Genomic DNA, 21,884 nt, shown 5'->3' on the forward strand with positions numbered 1-21,884 from the left:
AAATACTTTTTAAGAAATGCAGCATCACCAAAACTCTGAATAGCCAGCAGATGATATGTTGCAAAACAGACACTAGAAAACTCTGAGTCAGAAAGTGATCTAAATAAGTTTTATTTGACCAAAAGAGCTCTTTCCAAAAGTATAAAATAAAAATTCTGAGTGTTACCCACCAAAAATGAAAACAAATATTTGCATTGTTTGTGAATGAAGGCATCCTACATTTGATGAGTAGAGATTTGTACACAGATATCATAGTTGCATTATTCATAGTAGCCAAAAAGTAGAAAAAGCTTAAATGCCCATTAACTGCTGAATGAATAAACAAAAGTGGTATAGCTATACAATGGAGTATTATTCAGCAATAAAAAGGAATAAATACTGATATATGCTACAGCTGGATGAATCTTGAAAACATTATGCTAAGGGAATTATGTCAGTCACAAAAGACCATGTATTGTACGATTCCATTTACATGAAATGTCCAGAATAGGGAAATGTATACAGACAGAAAATAGACCAGTGGTTGCCTAGAGCTGGGGCCAGGGGAGGGGGAAAGTACCAGTGGCAGAGGGGGTAGTGACGTTTAGTTAGATTGCTAATAGATACTAGGTTTGGGGGATGATAAAAATGTTCTAAAATTAGATTATGCTGATGCTTGTATAATTCTCATATTAAACACTGAATTGTACATTTTAAAAGGTGAATTTTATAGTATCTAAATCATCTCTCAATAAAGCTGATCAAAAAAGAAAAAAAATTGAGTGAAATACAGTATTGGCATAGTTTTAATTCCTTAGTAGCATATAAAATAATAATGCATCTTAAAAGATGGCATCCTACATGTGATAAAACATGGTAGATTAGAATCTAGAGTGGTAAAGTTGACTACTCTGTATGTTTATCCAAAATATATTCTGTGAATCCTAAACATTTAGTATTACATTTTGTCTCTACTTTTTCCCCAAAGAAAGTAAAACTTAGCAATAATCAACTTAGGAAAGTTCCTTACAAAGGCTGAAACCTGTTTTGGTGCTTCTTTTCATCATCATCTCCAAGGTTAGATAATAAATCCCTGAGACGATTCCTGTATACTGTTGTTTTGTTAGCACTTGATTGTTTCTCATGTCTTTTTTTTTTTTTTTTTAAGTCCAAATAATATACAAAATACCAAGAAAGTAAAAAGCACATGAAATTCCACCATCTTTACTGATGACATCATTCTGGGTATTTCTTATCCTCTCTACATGTGGAAATTAATATACAATTTTTGAGAAATGACATACCTTTCATGCTTAGTAAGTTGTCTTTTTTCCCATTCAACAATATGTAGCTACTGTTCCATCTTAAGAAATAGTAATTAATTAATTTTAATGGCTACATAATTTTCCACTGAAGAACTGTATTGAATGATATAAACAGGTTCCTGCTGATGGATACTTAGGCCGATTCAGTTTTTCTTTATTATAAACAGTACTATGGTGAATAATTTTGTGTATGCAAAAATATTTTTTGTTTTGTGAAATCTCATAATGTGGATATGTATTTATTTATTGAAGCAGTTATTAGCTTTTAAAAGTTTGGGTTTTTGGGGCGGGCCGCGGTGGCTCAGCGGGCAAGAGTGCTTGCCTGCCGTGCCGGAGGACCCCGGTTCGATTCCCGGCCCCAGCCCATGTAAAAAACAAACAAACTAACAAAATATAATAAAAAAAAACAAGAAAATGTTTAAAAAATGTTTCCCTTTCTTCCTCCCTTCCTTCCTTCTCTGTCTTTCCTTCCTTTCCTCCCTCTCTCTTAAAAAAAAAAAAAAAAAGTTTGGGTTTTTTTCTGGATTTTTAAAGAAAATGTGCGGTTTTGCTGATATTATAAAATATTGACGTGTTTTTTAAGAAATCTAATTAGTAATTTATGGCTTGCTTCCTAACCTTTTTAAAAAATATCATGGCTTCTGCTACATATTTGGAAACCCTTTCATTTGTAATACATGGAGGTGAGAAGTTACTCAAACAAAGAAAGGCAATGGAAAAGTTTAAGTACTAAGAATGAGGGAAAATATTTAAATTGATGGACATATAGCAATCCTAGAAAGGGTAATGATTAAATAAATTATTTATTGAAATAAGGAAAGGCTTATAGAATCTGACCTGGATTTAAATTCTGATTCTTCCTCTTACTAGCTACATGACCTTTTAGCCTCTTCAAATTTATCTTTCCTCCTTTAAAGTAAGAATAATATATCATGGGATTGTTGTGAGCATTAAATACAGCTAACATTTTGATTCCATACTATATATACCATGTATTCCATTGTATTAAATGTTTAAATGCTTTTTTTTTTAGTCACTCGGCAAATACATGTTGTCTTAATTTTCACAAACTTGTGAGGTATAGGTACATTCTATGGATAAGGGAACTAAAACAAGAGGGATTTTTAAAGTTGCCCCAACTAAAATGTTGTCACAGCTTATTGTGATAGAACCAGAATTAGAACTCTAGCTGACTCAGCCCGTGATTTGAACTATTCTATATGCGTGTAAAGCACTTAGCTCAGTGCAAGCATGCATTAGTTAATATTTATGTGTAGGTTGTCTCTTAAGGATAAGTATGCATTTTAAGTGTGACACTTTTGATACTTTCATTTTTAGGCCCAGAATAAAGAGACTAATGTTTTAGCAGCTGCAAAGGTGATTGACACCAAATCTGAAGAAGAACTTGAAGATTACATGGTTGAGATTGATATATTAGCATCTTGTGATCACCCAAATATAGTCAAGCTTCTAGATGCCTTCTATTTTGAGAACAATCTTTGGGTAAGCCATTTGTATTGATCTGTAGGAGAAGCCAAAGTGAGTTAATTGTTCTCAAGAGGTTTACGAGTTATGAAAGCCTATTTTATGTATTACCTCTTCTGTTTTGTTATTGTTACTTGAATGAAAATTGATCCTCAGCTTCAATAGATGTTCAGATCTGTTTTTCAGATTGGACCAGTTTCATCATGATTGCTGACTGTTTGAGATTGGACCCAGATGGAGAAACCTGGTTAAGAATATTAAATTTCTTAAAATATGAAATTAGATGGCATATTTTGTTTATAATTGAAATTTAAACATTTACTTTCAAATTTTCTCTAGTTTTTTTATTATTCTAGAAACTGTTTATAGTTCCTCTCCCTAAACTTTTTGTAAATCATGTAGTAAACTATAAAATATTAGAAATATTAAGTATTTATCTGATATGTTTTCAGGCCCAGCTTCAGTGTATGATGCAGTTGCAAAGGCTGCATGTGTAAATTTTGTTTATTTTGGGGAAATACTAGGCACAAATAGATGAACAAATAAAATATTAATGAATGTACAGCCAGTCACTTGCTCTGTTCCAGCTGTAATTTAATCAAGATGGCTTTTAAAAGTATACTTCTTAGCTTTCCTCTTTGAAGAAAGAAGTAAAGTGATATGAGAAACGAGTACAAGAAATACCTGTCTGGGAATCAAAAGATCTGTATTTTCTTTATCCTGGTTCTGCCAGTTAGCAGCTTGGAAAAGTCACTTGACCTTTAAGAGCCTATTTACACATAATGATTGATTTCCTGAATTATATTTCAAAATAATGAATTTAAAAACAATTCATAATTAATAAGTACCTGTCAAAAGTAAAGTTTTATAAGTGGTGGTGGAGAGTGAGCAGAAAGCTACACAATTTGTTAAAATAGGTTACTTAAAAAAATTATATATAGTTATTATTAGTGTGGTCTTTTCATGTAGTTCAGGGCTCTAGCAGAATGTTTCTAGTGATTATAGTGAAAATGAACTCCTAGACGACTTAATAAAATAGTAAGATCTTTATGGGTTGATTACAAAACAAAAATTTAGACTCTTGTAAAGGATTGTCTAGAAGGAGAGAGAGAAATTTTCACAATAAATGTAATATTGCAACTGTTGAGAGCTAAGGAGAGATACTGGTGTTTCCATATCTTGCCAGGGAGGCCAAGGAAGGCATCCATCAAGAAGTGATCATTGAGCTGGTATCTGAAGCTTTTGTGTATATGTATTTTTTCTTTTTAAACTAAAATAAGTCTGTATACCTATTTTCAGGATTTGTTCCTATTAATGAAGTTAAAATATATAAATATAAATTTTGTCACTTAAAGCGCAATAGTTGTCTTAAAAATGAGAGTAATAAAATCTTTCCATGGTGATGAAATGGATATATAATACTGTACAGAATTTAAATTCTGTAATTTTTCTGTAAAATTCTGAAAATTTAATGAAGCAAGGACACTAAAACGGTCATTAACAAAATGTACATACATACACAATATGTTTTTTGTGCTTTTACAACTGTATAGCATTTAAGACTCCTGACTTTTTGAATTAAGAAAATGTTCATGTTCAGCATACTATTGTTTCCCTAATCTAGATTCTTTGATAGTTATTCCTTAGTCTCTTTTTCTAAATTGAAGAAAAAATACTCATTGTAGTTTTAGACACATGTTCTTTTATTTGCATGCAGATCCTCATTGAATTTTGTGCGGGCGGGGCAGTGGATGCTGTGATGCTTGGTAAATACCTTTTTTTCCTCATGTTTATATCTTAAATTATGATTAATAAAAATGAAAGAATTTAAAACATTTCCTACATTTATCTTATTGTTGAGTGAAATTCAGTGAATTAAGAAATGAACGTATTTTTATATTCTTGAATGATTGTAATAAAATTCTAAAATGAAATAGTATAAATGGCAGGAAATGAATCTTTGTAGATATTTAGTCCTTCTAAAATAAATTTACTTTATATAGTCCTTGACATTGATGATAAAGATATATATAGACTGCTGATATGTTTTGACTATTTAAAAATGCAGATATGTTTAATTTTTCCTTATAGAACTTGAGAGACCATTAACTGAGTCCCAAATACAAGTAGTTTGCAAACAGACTTTAGAGGCATTGAACTACTTACATGATAATAAAATCATCCACAGAGATCTAAAGGCGGGCAACATCCTTTTTACCTTAGATGGAGATATTAAATTGGGTAAGTTTATTCCCCTAAAATAAGCATTAGAATTTTATTCTAATGAGGTTCTCCCCCATATATGTGTGATTTAATATTGTTTTATTTCTACTTAAATATCTGAAGCATTTAATTTTCTACAAAACACTTCTTTGAATAAGTATTCATTATCCCCAAATTCCTAAGCATAGGCATCTAAGTGAAGAGCACTTTAAAAAGAAAGTAGAATGAGTGCATTTTTATTTTCAAAAAGACAAGCCTTTTAAAGACTGGTTAAAGAAATTTTTCTCTTAAATTTTTGCATATAGCCTTAATACTTGTAAATAAAATAAATTTAGAATATAGTACAGTATTTAAAACTGCTAACTCTGTTTTACAGAATGCATTTTCATTTCTAGAACTCGTGACTAGTGAGTTCTTTTTTCCATGTCTAGTTTTAAACTTTTTATAGAGATATGGTACTTCAGCTAAACTAACAAAGTAATCTTAGGTCTGAGAAGGGTTACCTGAAATAAGTATAAGGACTGGAATTTTTAATTTTTCTGTTAATGCTGAGGGAATGAACAATAATGTCATAAGAATTAGATGTCTATTTTGGACTGGAAATTAATTTCATTTATCACATATAAAAGGAATATATATCCCTCTTAAAGTACATACAAGCTATGAAAATTAAAAATCTTGCTGATGTCTGAATTTGTGTATTTTGACAGAATACTGAAAGGACAAATGATATATTCAGGGATCAGGTTGATAACAGTGATTATAGCCATTTCATTTCATTTTGTCATGACATCTAAACAGGTTTCCCACTATATATAATATATAATTTGATGTACTGAGTTTTAATCTTTTTATTATGAAACAAACACAGATATAGAAAACCACACAAATGTATAGCTTTAGCTTAGTGAATTATTCTATGGCAAATACCTTTGTAACAACGGGCCAAGTAAAGAAGAGGTTTCCCATGTGTCCATTTCAATCACTGCCCCTCGCTTTGCAAAAAGTAAAGCTGTACTGATGTTTATAGTGATCTTGTCCTTGTATTTCTTGATGGCTTTATCAGCCAGTATTCATCTCTAGACATTGGAATTTTGACTTGTCCGTATTTAAAACCTGATTTTTCTGTAATTCTCTTTTAATTTACAGGCTTCCCCTTCATCTCTTTTTTTTATGGCATGCATTTTCGTGAGGGGTATGAGGGGGTCAAAATTGGTTGGTTCTTTGGGAGCAAAAAAAATCTTAAATATTACAGTGTATGTATACCCATCACATATACCCCATTTTTCATGGTGGTGGCTTCTGTATGTACATTGTTAGGTCATATAACCATCACAAATTATAATCTTTCCCTTCTAACCCTCATTTCTCTATTTAATGCTCCCCACCAGTCTTTATGTAGATGTCTCTTTGGCCATGTTGGTTGTCTGATGCTCACTCTCTCGTAGTTTTCCTCTGGAAGGCCTATCTGAGTTTTTACATACTGATACCAGTTTATGCTCTTCATACTTGAAGATCAGTCTTGCTGATAGAAAATGCTTGACTCCTATTTCTTTTCTTGAGTATCTGAAATATGTTAACTCTGTTTTCTTTTGTCATGAAGTGTTGCTGTCAAAAAGTCTGGTAATCTAATTTCCTTTTCTTTTTAAGTTATGTGCTCTTTTTTTTCTGTAAAGCCCAATAATTTTACCAGTTTTTTCTAATAAATCCTGAATTCCTATGATACTCAGGTCATTTGTTAAGAATGTTTTTTCTTGAGTTATATATTTAAATATTTATTGTGTTCTGTTGCTTTGACTTTCTTCTTTGAGGACTTTAATTATCTGTATATTGGGTCTTCTTTGCCTATCATCAAATTTGTTACTTCCTCCCAAAATCTTTCTTCATGTTTTTTAATTCTAAAATTTATTTTCCTTTTCTCATTCTCATTCTCATAAGGCATTATTTATTGTGTATATTTGTTCTTGGATTCCTTCTAGATTAGTATTTACTTCTAATGATTTTTTCTTTTATACTTTTTTCTTGAGTTCTGTCACTTCATTTGTGAGTTTCTCTGTTTCTGACATGTTATTCTTTTATGTATTGTATAATTCTTTTAAGTCTTGGAGCTCATTTTGAAATAGGATGTTGTAGTTTTGATCCATTTGGGGGGCATGTTTTTCTGTCATGCTTTATTGTCTATAAATGGTCTAAAATTTTATTTGAATACAGAAATTTTTTAATGTAAAACTGTGTACTTTTAACAATAAATAGGTTATTGAAGATTTGGGAATGTCAAAATAGTTTTGAGTTGGCTAACATTAAAACAATTGCAGTTTCTGCTTTATTAAGTCACAGATACTTACAGACCCTTGTATTTCTGTGACACCCTGTTGGGTATATATGTATGTATAAAGCTATTTTACTCTTAAGAATCACATAATAGGCAAATAATTATAATATGAGACAGGATTTTATGGATTCTTTAAGACTTCTATCAACAAAATATCACCAAGGTTAAATTTACAGATTAAAATATTAGCTACCATTTTTTGAGTTTACTCTCTATACCAGGCCCTTGGCTAGAGGCACCAAATAATGGATTTTTCATGCTTATTAATTTCTGAGAGCTCTCTCTGACTTGTCAAGCATGAAACTTTAAAATTTTTAATATATATAACATGAGGTAGTGATGCAGTAACAGCAACCTTATGTTGCTATTGATGGTTGTCTGAGCTCCCAAGCTGAAATGGTGGGGTTAACAACTGATAAGGCCGTAATGTTACTGTTTTCTGTAATTTAAATAAAAAAACATATAGCTCACAATTTTTTCTTGTAAATAAGTCATGAAAGGCTGCTTTGGTACAGTTTCTGTTTTTCACACTACAGAGAAACAAGTTTATGTCTGTTAACTTAATTACAACATGTAACACTAGTTGGCATTTGTTTTGAAGAAGTAGGCTATGGTGTCTTTTAAAGTTAAAATTAGCACTGTTTTTTCAATTCTGGAGAATTTGGCATCTTAAATATTATTAAAGGTAATATTATGTGCATTAGTGATGGGATTTTTTTAGATTTTTTTGTGGCTTAAGAAAGAGTGGTCAAGATTAGAGTGGTAGAGAAATTATTTCTCTATTTACTTACCCTTTATAAGAGTGGCTTTATAGAAGGTTTGAAGTGCACCCTCCCCACACCCCACCCTGGTGAAATGTAGTGAACTATACTTAATAGCTGTCCTAAATGCTTTTGTATGTTTATTTCAAGCCGACTTTGGAGTATCAGCTAAAAACACAAGGACTATTCAAAGAAGAGATTCCTTTATTGGTACACCTTATTGGTATGTATTTAGTTTTATGAATTTACAATATTAATCATGTCATCATTTATTACTCATTAATTTTTTTCTCTGTAAGCATTTTTTATTAATTAAAAAATATAACAACAAACACTCTTAACTTTTGATCATTCCGTTCTACATATGTAATCAGTAATTCACAATATCATCACATAGTTGCATATTCATCATCATGATCATTTCTCAGAACATTTCCATCAATTCAGAAAGAGAAAAAGACAACAGAAAAAAATTCATACATACCATACCTCTTACCCCTCCCCCCATCAATCACTAGCATTTCAATCTAAATTTATTTTAACATTTTTTCCCCCTATTATTTATTTTTATTCCATGTGTTTTACTCGTCTATTGATAAGGTAGGTAAAAGGAGCATCAGACACAGGGTTTTCACAATTGCACAGTCACATTGTGAAAGCTATATCATTATACAATCATCTTCAAGAAACATGGCTGCTGGAACACAGCTGTACATTTTCAGGCAGTTCCCTCCAGCCTCTCCATTACATCTTGACTAACAAGGTGGTATCTATTTATGTGTAAGAGTAACCTCCAGGATAATCTCTCAGCTCTGTTTGGATATTACTCATTAATTTTTTTCCACATAATTGATGATACTGTTTAGCTTATGTGGTTTGCAATCACTGTTATTAAGTTAACCATTTTAACTTTCAGTTCTCTGTCTTTATAGGATGGCTCCTGAAGTAGTCATGTGTGAAACATCTAAAGACAGACCCTATGACTACAAAGCTGATGTATGGTCACTGGGTGTTACTTTAATAGAAATGGCTGAGATAGAACCACCTCATCATGAATTAAATCCAATGCGAGTGCTACTAAAAATAGCAAAATCTGAACCCCCTACGTTAGCCCAGCCATCAAAATGGTAAAATACTTTAAACAAAGCTTTTTAAGAATCAAAACTAGCTGTTTTATTCTTCCAAATTTCCAAGGATATTTAAATTTAGATGCATAGTACAAAGACTATGTGAATGAAATGACTGAATTTTGATATGTTTTCAAGGCTTAAAGACCATATTTATAACTATATTTTCACATATATTTAAAAATGAGTGATTTGAGTTCTGCATGAAAAAGGTAATTTCTGTACACTGAAAAAGTGAACCATGTAAGTGGTTGCTCTGTATTTGTGGAATTTAACATAATAGAATTTTTGTGATTTTTGCATACTTATGAATATTTAGCTGTACCTCAATAACTATAATTATGTACCTATTTACATACATGTTTAATATGTATTTTACAGGTGTATAAGTAGTATAACATCTTAATATTCCCATTATTGGTTTTCTTATGTTGAATTACTGGTACTATTACAGGCGTCATGAAACTTGAGCATAACATATCAAGTGATTTTATTTGTTTCAAATAACAAAGTAAAATAGAATTTTTTTTTTGACATGGGCAGGCTCTATTCTTTTTTATATTGTTAAAATCTTATTTTGAAGGTCTTCAAATTTTAAGGACTTTCTAAAGAAATGTTTAGAAAAGAATGTGGATGCCAGGTGGAATACATCTCAGCTACTGCAGGTAAAATAAGAATAATGTGACAGCAGCCAATCATATAATTGTTTTAACATCTCTTTAAGAACGATAAAATTTCAGGTTCATTCTTTGTCTTCTGTTTCCACTTGAGTTTTCCTATGGAAACTCAAAATACATTGTAATAGTTAATATTTGTTTTACAAACGTATGTGCTGCCATTGCTATAAAACATTTAGCTTGTAAGTTGTTCCTATTGTGCCTTTTTTGGTTCAGTTTTATTATCATCTTTTCATTTTGTTAGTTATTACTACTTGTCTATCCAGTTACTTGAAAGTAATTGTGAATAGGGGCCATGAGCTAATTATTTTTTTGTCTTTTATTAAATGAATGTAAATGTTCAGTAAATATTGTTGCTTTTTAAAAATGATAGATATTAAAGTGATTGGGTAAATTTGATTTTGTTTTATAGCAGAACTACTCTATTTAAATAAAAATTTTCAATTAATATTGGAGCAACAATTACAAATACGATGAGCTAAAGGCAATTACTGTTAAGCTGAGGTATGGTCTGACTCCTACATTAGCTTTATAGTGTTTTAGGTTGACCAACTTATCCTGGGACAAAAAGCAGGAAAAAATTGCCTTGCTGTGCAAACATGTCCTGAAACACATTGCTTACTATTGTTCATTCACACACACCCCCACATTTGAAAGTCTTAATCTGTGATAGACACCATTAAGTGCTAAATAAACTATCTTACCTTTAAGAATATTAGAACCATATCAAATCAGCAGGTGTTTATAGATACTTTTAACAGAGCTCAAAAGCTTTCAGTAATTCTTTTATTGAGGCTTTGGCAGAATTTATGTTGCTTCTTTTTAATGGATTACCTTGAAACCTACCTTAAATTTTAATTCAAATTTTAGAATATGAAATTTACAAATGTACAAGAAAGTGCATATACCCGCTACCCAGATTTAACAGATGTTATCATTTAGATATATTTGCTTCAGATTAAACAACAAAAAAATGCGGATGTAGTTTGCAGCCAGCACCTACCTCTGTCCAATCTCTTTCACTTCTCAAACATAATATTATCTGAAATTGTTTATATTTTCCTACGCGTGTGTTTACCATCAGAAATGTTTTATGTTTGAAAATTACTTTATATAAGTGAATATTTCAGCTGTTATTGAGTGTACTATCTTTATTGATCAACAGCATCCCTTTGTTACTGTCAATTCCAATAAACCAATCCGAGAATTAATTGCAGAGGCAAAGGCTGAAGTGACAGAAGAAGTTGAAGATGGCAAAGAGGAAGATGATGATGAGGAAACAGAAAATTCTCTGGTTAGTATTTAGAAGGGAAATTTCATTTAGATTTTTTTTAGAGTTGGTTTAAGGATTGTTTAAATTTATGCTATCAACTATCTCTAGTTTACTATAAAGTACTTCAAAAATTTTTTTGTTGTATTGATATATATAGAACATAGCGTTTCCCTTTGTAACCACTTATAATATATTTAGTTCAGTAATGATAATTACATTAAAAAATTGTGCCAACATTGCCACAACCCATTACCAAAACTTTTTTATCACCCCAAACAGAGATTCTGTTCCATAATTTAAGCAATAACTGCCCACTCCCTCCCTTCCCAGCTCCTGGTAACCTATAATCTACTTTCTGCCTCTGTGAACTTGCCTGTTCTAGGCATTTTATATAACTGAATTTATACAGTTTTTGTTCTTTTGTATCTGGTTTATTTTACTCAATATAATATCTTCAAGGTTGCTCATGTTGTTGCATGTATCAGAACTTCATTCCTTTTTCTTGCCACATAATGTTCTATTGTAAATATATACAGCATTTTCTTTACTCATTCTTCTCTTGATGGTTGCTTGGGTCGCTTCCACCGTTTAGTTATTGTGAACAGTGTTGCTATGAACAGGGTTCTGTTTGAGTTCCTCTTTTCCGTTCTTTGGGGTATATAATTTGGAAGTAGAATTGCTGAGTCATATGATAATTTTATGTTTAACTTTCTGAGGAACCACCAAACTGTTTTCAACAGAGAATACTCATTTTACACGCCTACCAGCAGTGTATGAACAGTGCACCAAATTCTCCATATACTTGTCAGCACTTATTCTCTGTTTTTTTTTTAAATAATGACCATCCTAGTGAATGTGTATATAGTGATATCTTATAATGTTTTTATTTGCATTTCCATAATGGCTAACAATATTGAGTATCTTTTCAAGTGTTTATGACCATTTTTATGTCTTCTTTGGAAAAATGTCTTTGCCCATTTTTAAATTGGGCTTTGCCCATTTTTAAATTGGATTGTTTTTTGTTGTTGAGTTGTAAGAATTCTTTACAGATTTCTGGATATTAAACTCTTTTCAGATATGTGATTTGCAAATACTTTCTCCCATTCTGTAGGTTGTCTTTTCATTTTGTTGATAATTGCCCTTTGATACACAAAAGTTTTTAATTTTGGTGAAGTCCAGAATTTCTATTTTTTTCTTTTGTTACTTGTGCTTTGGGTGTCTATCTAGCAAGGTCCTGAAGATTTCCCCCTATATTTTCTTCTAAGAGTTTTATGGTTTTCATCCTTACATTTAGGTCATTAATGCATTTTGAGTTAATTTTTATATATGGTATGAGAAGTTCATTCTTTTGTATGTGGGTATACAGTTTTCCCAGCACTATTTATTGAAGAGACTGTTCTTTCCTCAGTAAGTAGATATGGCCTCCTGGTTGAAAATCAATTACCCATAGATATGTAGGTTTCTTTCTTAACTCTCAATTCTGTTTTATTGGTCTGCTTGTACTTATGCCAGTACTGTGCTGTTTGGATTACTGTAGCTTTGTAGTGCCATTTTCTTTTAAAGTTAATTTAGACAAGGTTAATTCGATGTGTCATGTAAAATTATTGATTATTTATAAAAGTTCTTACTTTTGTAAAAGTAAACATTTTTAAATGTTATAGACATATTTAAATACATTATGATCTTTTGAAATACATGTCTTAGTAAGTGGTTTGGATTATAGAAAGGTGTATATATACATCTTTACAGTTTGTCATCTATTTAAATGATTTAAAAGGAAACATGATGTACTTTTCAAGAAAGTGCTAGCTAGTACTTCAGTTGAAGTAGACAGTAGAATTAAGGAAATGAGTATGCCATCAGATATTTTCAGAGGAGATCTTGTCTTTTCCTTTGCATCAGAGTGCATAGAAACCAGGGATAGAACCAGCAGGTTGGTTTTTGAAGTGTGGTTACACCCATATCTGAGAATTAATTGATGGGTGGCAGTACAAAATCTTTAGTTTTAGAGGTAAGGATTAATAGCAAGTTTCCTCCTTGTTACCCATTTTCATTGTATTTATTATCTGACGGTTTGTCAATTATTTAAATTATTTTTATAACAAGCAGCTTTTACTGAATAAAGATATTATATCATGACTATATATAAACATTGCTTTGTTTAAACATATTTATATAAACTTAACTGTCTTGAAATAATGTTTTAGTACTAAAAATGTATGTGTAATTATCATCCAGTGCCCATTTATTAAGCGTTTCTTATTTACTAAAATCTTTTTTAGCCAATACCTGCAAGTAAGCGTGCCTCTTCTGACCTTAGTATTGCCAGCTCTGAAGAAGATAAACTTTCACAAAATGCTTGTATCTTGGAATCTGTCTCAGAAAAAACAGAACAAAATACTTCTGAAGATAAGTTTAACAGCAAAGTTTTTAATGAAAAGCCCACCACTGATGAACATGAAAAAGCTGCAGAGCATATTAATGAACATGTTAATGACGCTCATTTAGAAACTACGATTGAACTTCAAAATAGGGCAACAGTAATCAAGGAGAATGAGAGAAAAGAGAAAAAATCTGAGCTTGAAAATCTACCTGACACAGAAAACCAAGAAACTGTTGACATTAATTCTGTTGATGAAGAAAAAGAGAAAAACACAGTGATAACTTTAGAAACAAATATTGATGATAATTTGGCATCTGAGGAAGAAAGAGATGAGGAAAAGCAACAAATATTGGAAAATAAGCTTATAAAATCTGAAGAAATTAAAGATACTTCTGTTCAAACATTGGATTTAGTTTCTCAAGAGACTGGAGAAAAAGAGGCAGATATACAGGCAATTGATAATGAAGTTGGGTTTACAAAGGAAGACACCCAAGAAAAATTAGGAAAAGATGACAAAACTCAAAAAGATGTCATCAGCGATACAAGCAATGTAGAAACAAATGAGGCAGTAGATGTTGCTCAGAAATCTGTTAAAAGCAAACCTGATGATGCTCAGAATAATGATTGGAAAGAAGTGATTGAAGTAGACAAGAAATTAGTAAGTAAGCTTAAGGAAAGCCCTAAGGCTGGTGGTACTGAGGAAGTTCCTATTAAAGAAGTAGTTGAAACTAATGAGATTGATACAAAATTGATAGAAGGTGAAAATGAGAAACAGTCAATGAACAGTTCAGAAAACATATTGAAGACCGATGAGGAACCAATGGTAAATGAAGTTGAAATTACTGAGTCAAGTAGCACTGAAGAAATAGATGTCAGAAATGCAGAGGTGTATACTGACAAAAAAACAGTAGAAAGTGAAACTCTGAATGATCATAAAGATATAGAGCAAAAAGAAATCCCATATGAAGTGCCATTTAACCCAGAACCTCAAGTTACTGCAGCTTCACAACCCAATGAACCTCAGCCTGTTCCAATACCTAGTATTAATATCAATTCTGAAGATGCAGAAAATAAAGGAGAAATAGGTGCTTTATCAAAAACTGAAACCATGCTTCTCCCAGAATCTGAGACTCAAAGGGAAAATGATACTGATTCCTGCACTGGTTCTACTGCTGATAATAGCAGCATTGACTTGAATTTATCTATCTCTAGCTTCCTAAGCAAAACTAAAGACAGTGGGTCCATATCTTTACAAGTAAGTGTACATGGTTCCTTGTTCATTTGTTTGTTTTTGTCATTTTGGCCATTTAGAGTTTGTGTGAAACTATGTGAAACAGCACTAAATCAGTATAGTATTAAATCCTGTTAAATTCTTGAGACCTATGAAGGCAGTTAATTAAAAAAAAAAAGCTTGGAGAAGAGCTTCTGTATATAATCTTCTTTACATTCTTTTGTAGGGCCTATTTATTTTTGCCAACCTGGTAGAGATAAACAGTACAAAATAATGTCATAGCAGTGCAGTTTGGGTTCTCTAATTGCTGATAGATACTATGTTAGCAAGAATAATATATGAGAGAATTGAGAAATTGAAAGAATAATCTTTTTAAACAGTTTTAGAATCTAAACAACCCTTGATTTACTACTGGCCCATACAAATAACATAACAGAATACTTGCAGCTTTTGGAGCATAATTCTCAAACCTCAGTATGCTTAAGAGTTCCAGGGGAGCTATGTGTAAGTCTAGGATGGGGCCCAAGAATCACCATTTATAACAAAAGATCCCATGGAATTCTAATACAGAAGAGCCGTGAATTTATTACCTTTTGGAAAATGCCTCTTAAAGATCCTGGGTAAACAAGTAGCAAAGAAGAAGAAAGCAGAGACAACCTAGAAAAAGTGACTAAGGACAGGACTTCAGGGCATGACTGATAAGCCTGCTTATCTGCCCCAAATTATTACATGTAGTACCTGGATTTTCTTCTTTTTTTAGTTAATTTGTTTCACAGACTGAAATTCCACCAATCTGAAATCCATTCACTTGCATCCACTTTTAAAAATGTGAATACTTCTGTGAAAATTCAGGAGCTGTTAATCATGGATGTTTTATCAGGAATTATTGTAGAAATGAAAAGTTAGGAGGGTAAGGGGAGGTAGATCTAGTTTTGGGAACACAGCAACTTTGCATTTTAGAGTAAGCTGGGATCGGGTACAAGATAGTCCAGGGTTTAGGGACAGGAGCATGAGGAACCTGGGAAGCCTGGAGAACAGAACTGTAGGTAGGTGGTCACATAAAGGTGATTGGAAGATGACAAAGACAACTGTTTAAAATTTTAATGCATTTTGAGTGTAGTATTTTTATGTTTCATTTTGCTCCCTTGGCAAAACCCTTCCCCCTCAACAAAACCAGTAATTATCTGCTCTCAACCCTTATCTTTTTACCAAGATGTATTTGTAGGAATGTTAGTCCTATTTGCATTTAAAAGCTTTTGAATACCAGTTGAGGAATGAGGGATTTGGCCCTAATAAAGAATTTTAGGGATTAGTTGGCAGCTGGATCTGGTGTTTTGGGGGTACAGTGTAGGTGCTTGTCTTTCTAGTAATTGTAAAATCATACTTGTCTCTAGCCCTCACATGAAAGAGGGCTTTTTGATATTATTGTTGCTGGTGAAAATAAATTATTGATTCCCAGTCCTGGCAGTGTTTAAAAATTACCTGGAGAGCCTTTTCAAAATAGATTCCTAGCCACCCTAGGTATGTCTATTTTGATTCTTTAAGGGTCAAGCCCCAGAAATTCATTTTTAAGTGTTTTGTCAGTGGTTGTGAAGAGCAGGGGTACCTGAGAAACCTACAAAATGAAAAGAGGAAGAAAGATAGTTACCATGTAAATATTATATTGACCAGTCATTTATGAGAATTGCTCATTACCACCTGTGCCTAATTATGGTATGGTACAGTGAAAGTTGTATATGCACATTGTAAAAAATTTTATTTGATTTCATTTGTAAAGTCATATAAAACAGACAAAGTTTATGGTGATATAACTGGTTCCACAGATGAGTCTTCTTGCTTTATGTGATTTATGTGTGTAGTCTTTAAAAAAATCCTCATGGTGTTCAATTTTTTTTGTTGTTTTTTTAAAGAAAATATACCTCCACTATTCCGTATACAAAGTCTAACTAAACTAAAATTCTCACTCAGGAAACAAGAAGACAAAAAAAAACATTGAAGAAAACACGCAAATTTGTTGTTGATGGTGTAGAAGTGAGTGTAACAACATCAAAGATAGTTACAGATAGTGATTCCAAAACTGAAGAATTGAGGTTTCTTAGGTGAGTAGAGAAATACCGTAATTAAAACTGGTTTTGTGGTTTCTTTCCAGTCTCTGCAAATTCAGAAGGATAGAGAAACAAGAGTAGATCCTTGGCTGATTTTAGATCACTCCTTTATTGCTTACTTTTCCATTTGAAAAAAAAAGTTATTTTTAAGTTATTGTTTTTTTTAGTATTACTTCAAAGGTAAATTTTGCCATTTTTCCTTATCACGACTATTACGTTTTATCAGACGTCAGGAACTTCGGGAATTAAGATTTCTTCAAAAAGAAGAGCAGAGAGCCCAACAACAGCTTAATAGCAAACTGCAGCAACAACGTGAACAAATTTTCCGGCGCTTTGAGCAAGAAATGATGGTAAAGTTTAATGTTTTCTTAACATTTTGTTAACAATGTAATTTAATGCTAAAAAAAAAAGCACCATTAGCCAGTTTTATAACTTATTCTCTAATTATTGGGTTTCTCTGGCTTTGTGATGTATTTCTCTGGCCTTTTATCTTCTTAAAATCCTGGATCCTGGATGCTTTTTTTTTTCTTTTTTCTTTTTCTTTACAAGGATCTGCCATCCAAGTCTTTCTATCACTGATTTATGAGTGATTTATGAATGATGAGTGTCTTCATTTTTCTCTTATTAAAATCTCATGAAAACCTGGAATCATTAGATGGTTTACAAAGTTCCATTACTGGAGAATTTTTAATGTTATAGTCCAACTATTCATATTTAAAATCCAGATTTTTAAAAATTGTCTTCAATTCTGGCTGAATTTCCCAGGGGCTTTTAAAATATATACTTATAATTAAACTTCAGATTCCCTGTTGGCAATTGCTGGAGATCAGAAATGCTGCCTAGCCAAGGCTAATTTTCACCAAACCTCTGAAAAAAAAAATTTGTGTGTGTGTGTGTATGCTCAGTTAGGAAAGAAGTTAATATTATGATGGAAAATTCTGATAACTTATTTTGAATATCTGGTTTAATGAAGATAGAAAAAAGATCACTTGAAATGTGTAGTATGTATGATTTAAATATAGTCTTCTTGTTAAACTTGTAATTTTAAGTGGTTAGGATTGTTCTGTGTCAAGTATGGCACTGTTTATTACATTTGTTGAATCGTAACTGAGAATTCCTAAGAAAATAATTAATTTTTGTTCTTATTGAGTATTTTTATAATATTTGTATTGTTTTCCAGAACCTTATCAAAACTGTGCTTTTTTCCCCAAAATGTTTTACTGTTGTATATCTAAAATTTTATATCTTATGAATTGCATCAGCAGGAATCTTTTGTTGAAAGAGTAGATTTATAATTCCAAAAAGATTTGTTTTAATGGAATAGGTTTAATCTTAAGAATCTTAGTGAGAAAGAGTAAATCTGAAAATGACAAGAAATGTTACATTATTAAATAGACTTCAGATAAGCCCTTTGCTTTATCAAAGTTTTCATTGGATAAATATTGACATTTTTCTAACCTAATTTAGTATTTCATAGCAACAGGGTATTCTTCTGGATTGTCTAAAAGTTTTGAACATTCTTTACTTGTATAATAGAAAACATATTTTTTGTGTTAGAAAATAATGAACTGCTCACTTTTTTGAAGAATTTCTTAACATATTTCAGTGCATTTTGACCAGAGTGGTGAAGAATTAGATTTGACTTGTTCACTATTGCAAAGGTTCTTCATATCACTAAATTTACATGCTAGTTACATGCTTTTAGTATAACATCATCACTGTAATGGGTTAATATGATGACAGAAAAGTGAAATGATTTTGAGCTGTGTTGTTTTACAGGGTAAAAAGCGACAATATGACCAAGACATTGAGAATCTAGAAAAACAACAGAAACAGACTATAGAACGTCTAGAACAAGAGCACACAAATCGCTTGCGAGATGAAGCCAAACGCATTAAAGGAGAACAAGAGAAAGAGCTGTGCAAATTTCAGAATATGCTAAAGAACCGAAAGAAGGAGGTAAGTGTAACTACTGTTTTTGATTATTAAAGCTGTTTTTTATGTGCACTTAAGATTATCTAAGGAATTAGTAATAATAACTTGATAACTAAGTAGCACTCATTCCTTCTTTCATTCAATTTTTCCAAAATTCAGGTAGGGTAGTAGTAAAGTCAGGTGTTATCTCCATTATACAGCCAAGAAAACTAAAAGAAAAGAGGTTTATGTGACCTGCTCAAGTTGACCAGTACAAGTTTATAGTCCAGCTAAACTTGAACCAAATCTTGAAATTGAGTCAAATCCATCTTCCTTCTAATCTATCACTCCTTCTTTATTAATGCAACATTTATCATCTGATATAGAAATTATATTTTTAAAGAAAACTTACTGTGTCCTGTTTATATGTGGCAGCAAGACTTATTATTAATTATATGTTTATCTTCTTTATTTCATGCTTTTTAACACTTTTTTTAATTGATAAGCATGATTTTCTTTCCTGGAAATTTCGCTAAAACAAAACCTGAATAACATGAAATTAAAGTAATATCTGTAAACTCATCGAATTATGAGGTACTTTGAGGAGTTGCAAGTGTAAAATATCTGTAAAGTCGTTTGAGTCCAATGAGTTGTTTTCCTGAAACTGTTCCATATTGTTATAGAATGTATTTGCAGTACTGTTTACTATAAGATTGTCATTTATTCAGAAGAAAGATTTGTGTATTAGTGTGTCTTTTTTGTCCCTAAATAAAAATAAAGCTAACAGCTTTACATATAAACAGTTTTCATAGGTGTATTATCATTTATTCTCTACCTTCAATGTAGGAGAAAGATTTATCTTTTCATGATATAATTATAAAATTATAATTATGATCTGTGACATAATTATGATCAGTTCTGTTAGATTGGGACAAAAAAGATTGATTTCATTTGTGTTAGATATCTCAAATAACTTAGATTCATTGATTTTAACATTTAAATTATGAAGAAAATTATATATCATATTGCTAAATATTAAGAATCTGCTTTTAAAGAGGCTGACATTAATAGAGTGCATTTTATGATTTCTTTACATAGAGATGAGTGAAATGGTATATCATTTTATATGATTTGGCTACCATTTCTAAAAATTATTTTTTTTTACTATTGTTTTATATACCAATGTTCTGTATCCTGTGATGTGTGACTTTAATGGAGCTACATATTAATTTTCTTCTTTCAATAAGAGAAGTTATTCTTACATCTGATTACATTAAACATTTTTTATTTACAGGTAAATATATGATTTAGTCCTAAATCTATCAAAGTTTCTAGCTGTTATTATTTGGGGGTAAGAGATTTAGCCAGGGAGTCAAAGTGTTTGAAATCATAATATGCATATTTTAAATAATTATTTTATGCATTTTTTTTCTTATCGCTAAACTTCTTGCATTTGGGGAATCTATTCCTTTTAATGGTGATTTGGTTTCATGAGGGTTTTTGATGGGAAATTTTAAATACGCTGTTAAATCAAAATCAGTCTCTTTCACAGACCATCAATAGCATGTGGTGATTTGAAATCTGGTTTCTTTCAGTGCTTCTAATTATAAACACATGATTGTTTTCTCCATTTGGATTACAGATCTGTTGTTAGACAGAATACACATCTAGGATTTCAAAATGGTTAAAAGGAGAAACTCTAAAATATATTGCATCTTGTAATGTACTTCATCTCATATAATAAACATAGTTTGCTAATTTATTTAAGAATGCACGTTACTAATTTTAAAGTTGACAGTTAAGTTTGGCTTAAATTGTCAGCAAAGGAGAATGTTTTTCTGGTCCTACACAAAATTATCAGATATGCTCATTTTTACCACACTGTGTTTTGAGGAAAAAAGCTTAGTATTCATTTATTTCTCCTTTGTGTATTCTGTGACTTGCTCTCCCATTTTTTTTTTTGATCCTCATGAAGTGGATTTAATTTAGAATTTTTTTTGGTATTATCCAGCCAATTATGAAATTTTGCATTTTATAAATGGCATTAGTTTTTCTTATGTTCAATATTTCAAGCAGTATCAGAAAATACATTTATAATTTTATGGTCTTTCAAGAAGGTCTGTTGAATTATCACAGTTCATCATCAGTGCTGCAATTTTTTACTGATTGCCTTTTGATCTTTAAGTGAGAAGATTATATCTAGGAATAATTAAGCAATTTCTTAACCTTTATGTGCTGTAACATCTCTTTCTGCACTGAGATTAAGCATGTTCTATCCTTTCATTCTTTTTCCAAACTAACACCTATGCTAATGCATGTTGAAAGGAATTTTTCTGAACAACCTTAATACTTGACTTACAGCTTGTCTGCTCACATAAATGCTTGCTGTGGAGAAAGTACTATTTCCCCACCTCCTGCATGCTTATACACTGTAGGTTATAAATGAAGTGGAGAAAGCACCCAAAGAGCTGAGAAAAGAGCTCATGAAACGCAGGAAAGAGGAGCTTGCGCAAAGCCAGCATGCTCAGGTAACAGCAGCAGCTTAATGCTACTGAAAAACAGAAAGCAACATTAACTCACAGCTTGATAAACTGGTTGAGAGGGTAAATTCTAACTGCAATTATATGGTGTTTTCTCCCCATTGGAAAGTACCTAGGATGTTTTTCACATAGTACTAAATTCTCACCAGTGGTAACATTTAGGTGAAATGTTTGGGAAGCTGACTCCATATGAAATAAACAAATATGTTACTGTATAATCCATTGTTATCTGATTTTAATCATCACGGAAGTTTATATTTTTGATTAGTAATGCCAATGTTTGATAGAAGACATTTAGAACAAAAAGTAGAGGGTGAGTATCATAAGCTTTGTGCATTTTAAAAGGATAACTTAGGGCCATTATTTCTATAAAGTTCAAAGATGGAAGAAAAATGATAAATGGTTAACATTTAATTGTAGATCAAACACTTATTACTTTTAAACTTGATAGCATAAGTAACTTTAAATCAGATTTTAAATATAAAATATATTGTTTTCTTTTTTATTCAGAAATATAAATAATCTAGCT

At 31.4% G+C, this 21,884-nt stretch overlaps 1 protein-coding gene across 2 annotated transcripts in view; it reads left to right on the forward strand.

Moving 5' to 3' along the window:
- Positions 1-21,884, forward strand: part of SLK (STE20 like kinase) — a 57,450-nt gene that overhangs the window by 20,048 nt on the left and 15,518 nt on the right. The window contains exons 2-13 of one of the 2 annotated variants that reach the window (XM_077125934.1): positions 2,643-2,807; positions 4,507-4,555; positions 4,881-5,030; positions 8,256-8,328; positions 9,038-9,232; positions 9,816-9,897; positions 11,075-11,203; positions 13,465-14,820; positions 16,765-16,895; positions 17,128-17,251; positions 18,681-18,860; positions 21,251-21,343. In XM_077125934.1, coding sequence (XP_076982049.1) covers positions 2,643-2,807; positions 4,507-4,555; positions 4,881-5,030; positions 8,256-8,328; positions 9,038-9,232; positions 9,816-9,897; positions 11,075-11,203; positions 13,465-14,820; positions 16,765-16,895; positions 17,128-17,251; positions 18,681-18,860; positions 21,251-21,343 — 2,727 coding nt within the window. The remainder of the gene's footprint in view (positions 1-2,642; positions 2,808-4,506; positions 4,556-4,880; positions 5,031-8,255; positions 8,329-9,037; positions 9,233-9,815; positions 9,898-11,074; positions 11,204-13,464; positions 14,821-16,764; positions 16,896-17,127; positions 17,252-18,680; positions 18,861-21,250; positions 21,344-21,884) is intronic. The other variant, XM_077125936.1, reaches the window with a different exon arrangement.

This window comes from Tamandua tetradactyla, chromosome 13 (assembly GCF_023851605.1).
Source record: "Tamandua tetradactyla isolate mTamTet1 chromosome 13, mTamTet1.pri, whole genome shotgun sequence".
Lineage (NCBI taxonomy): Eukaryota > Metazoa > Chordata > Mammalia > Pilosa > Myrmecophagidae > Tamandua > Tamandua tetradactyla.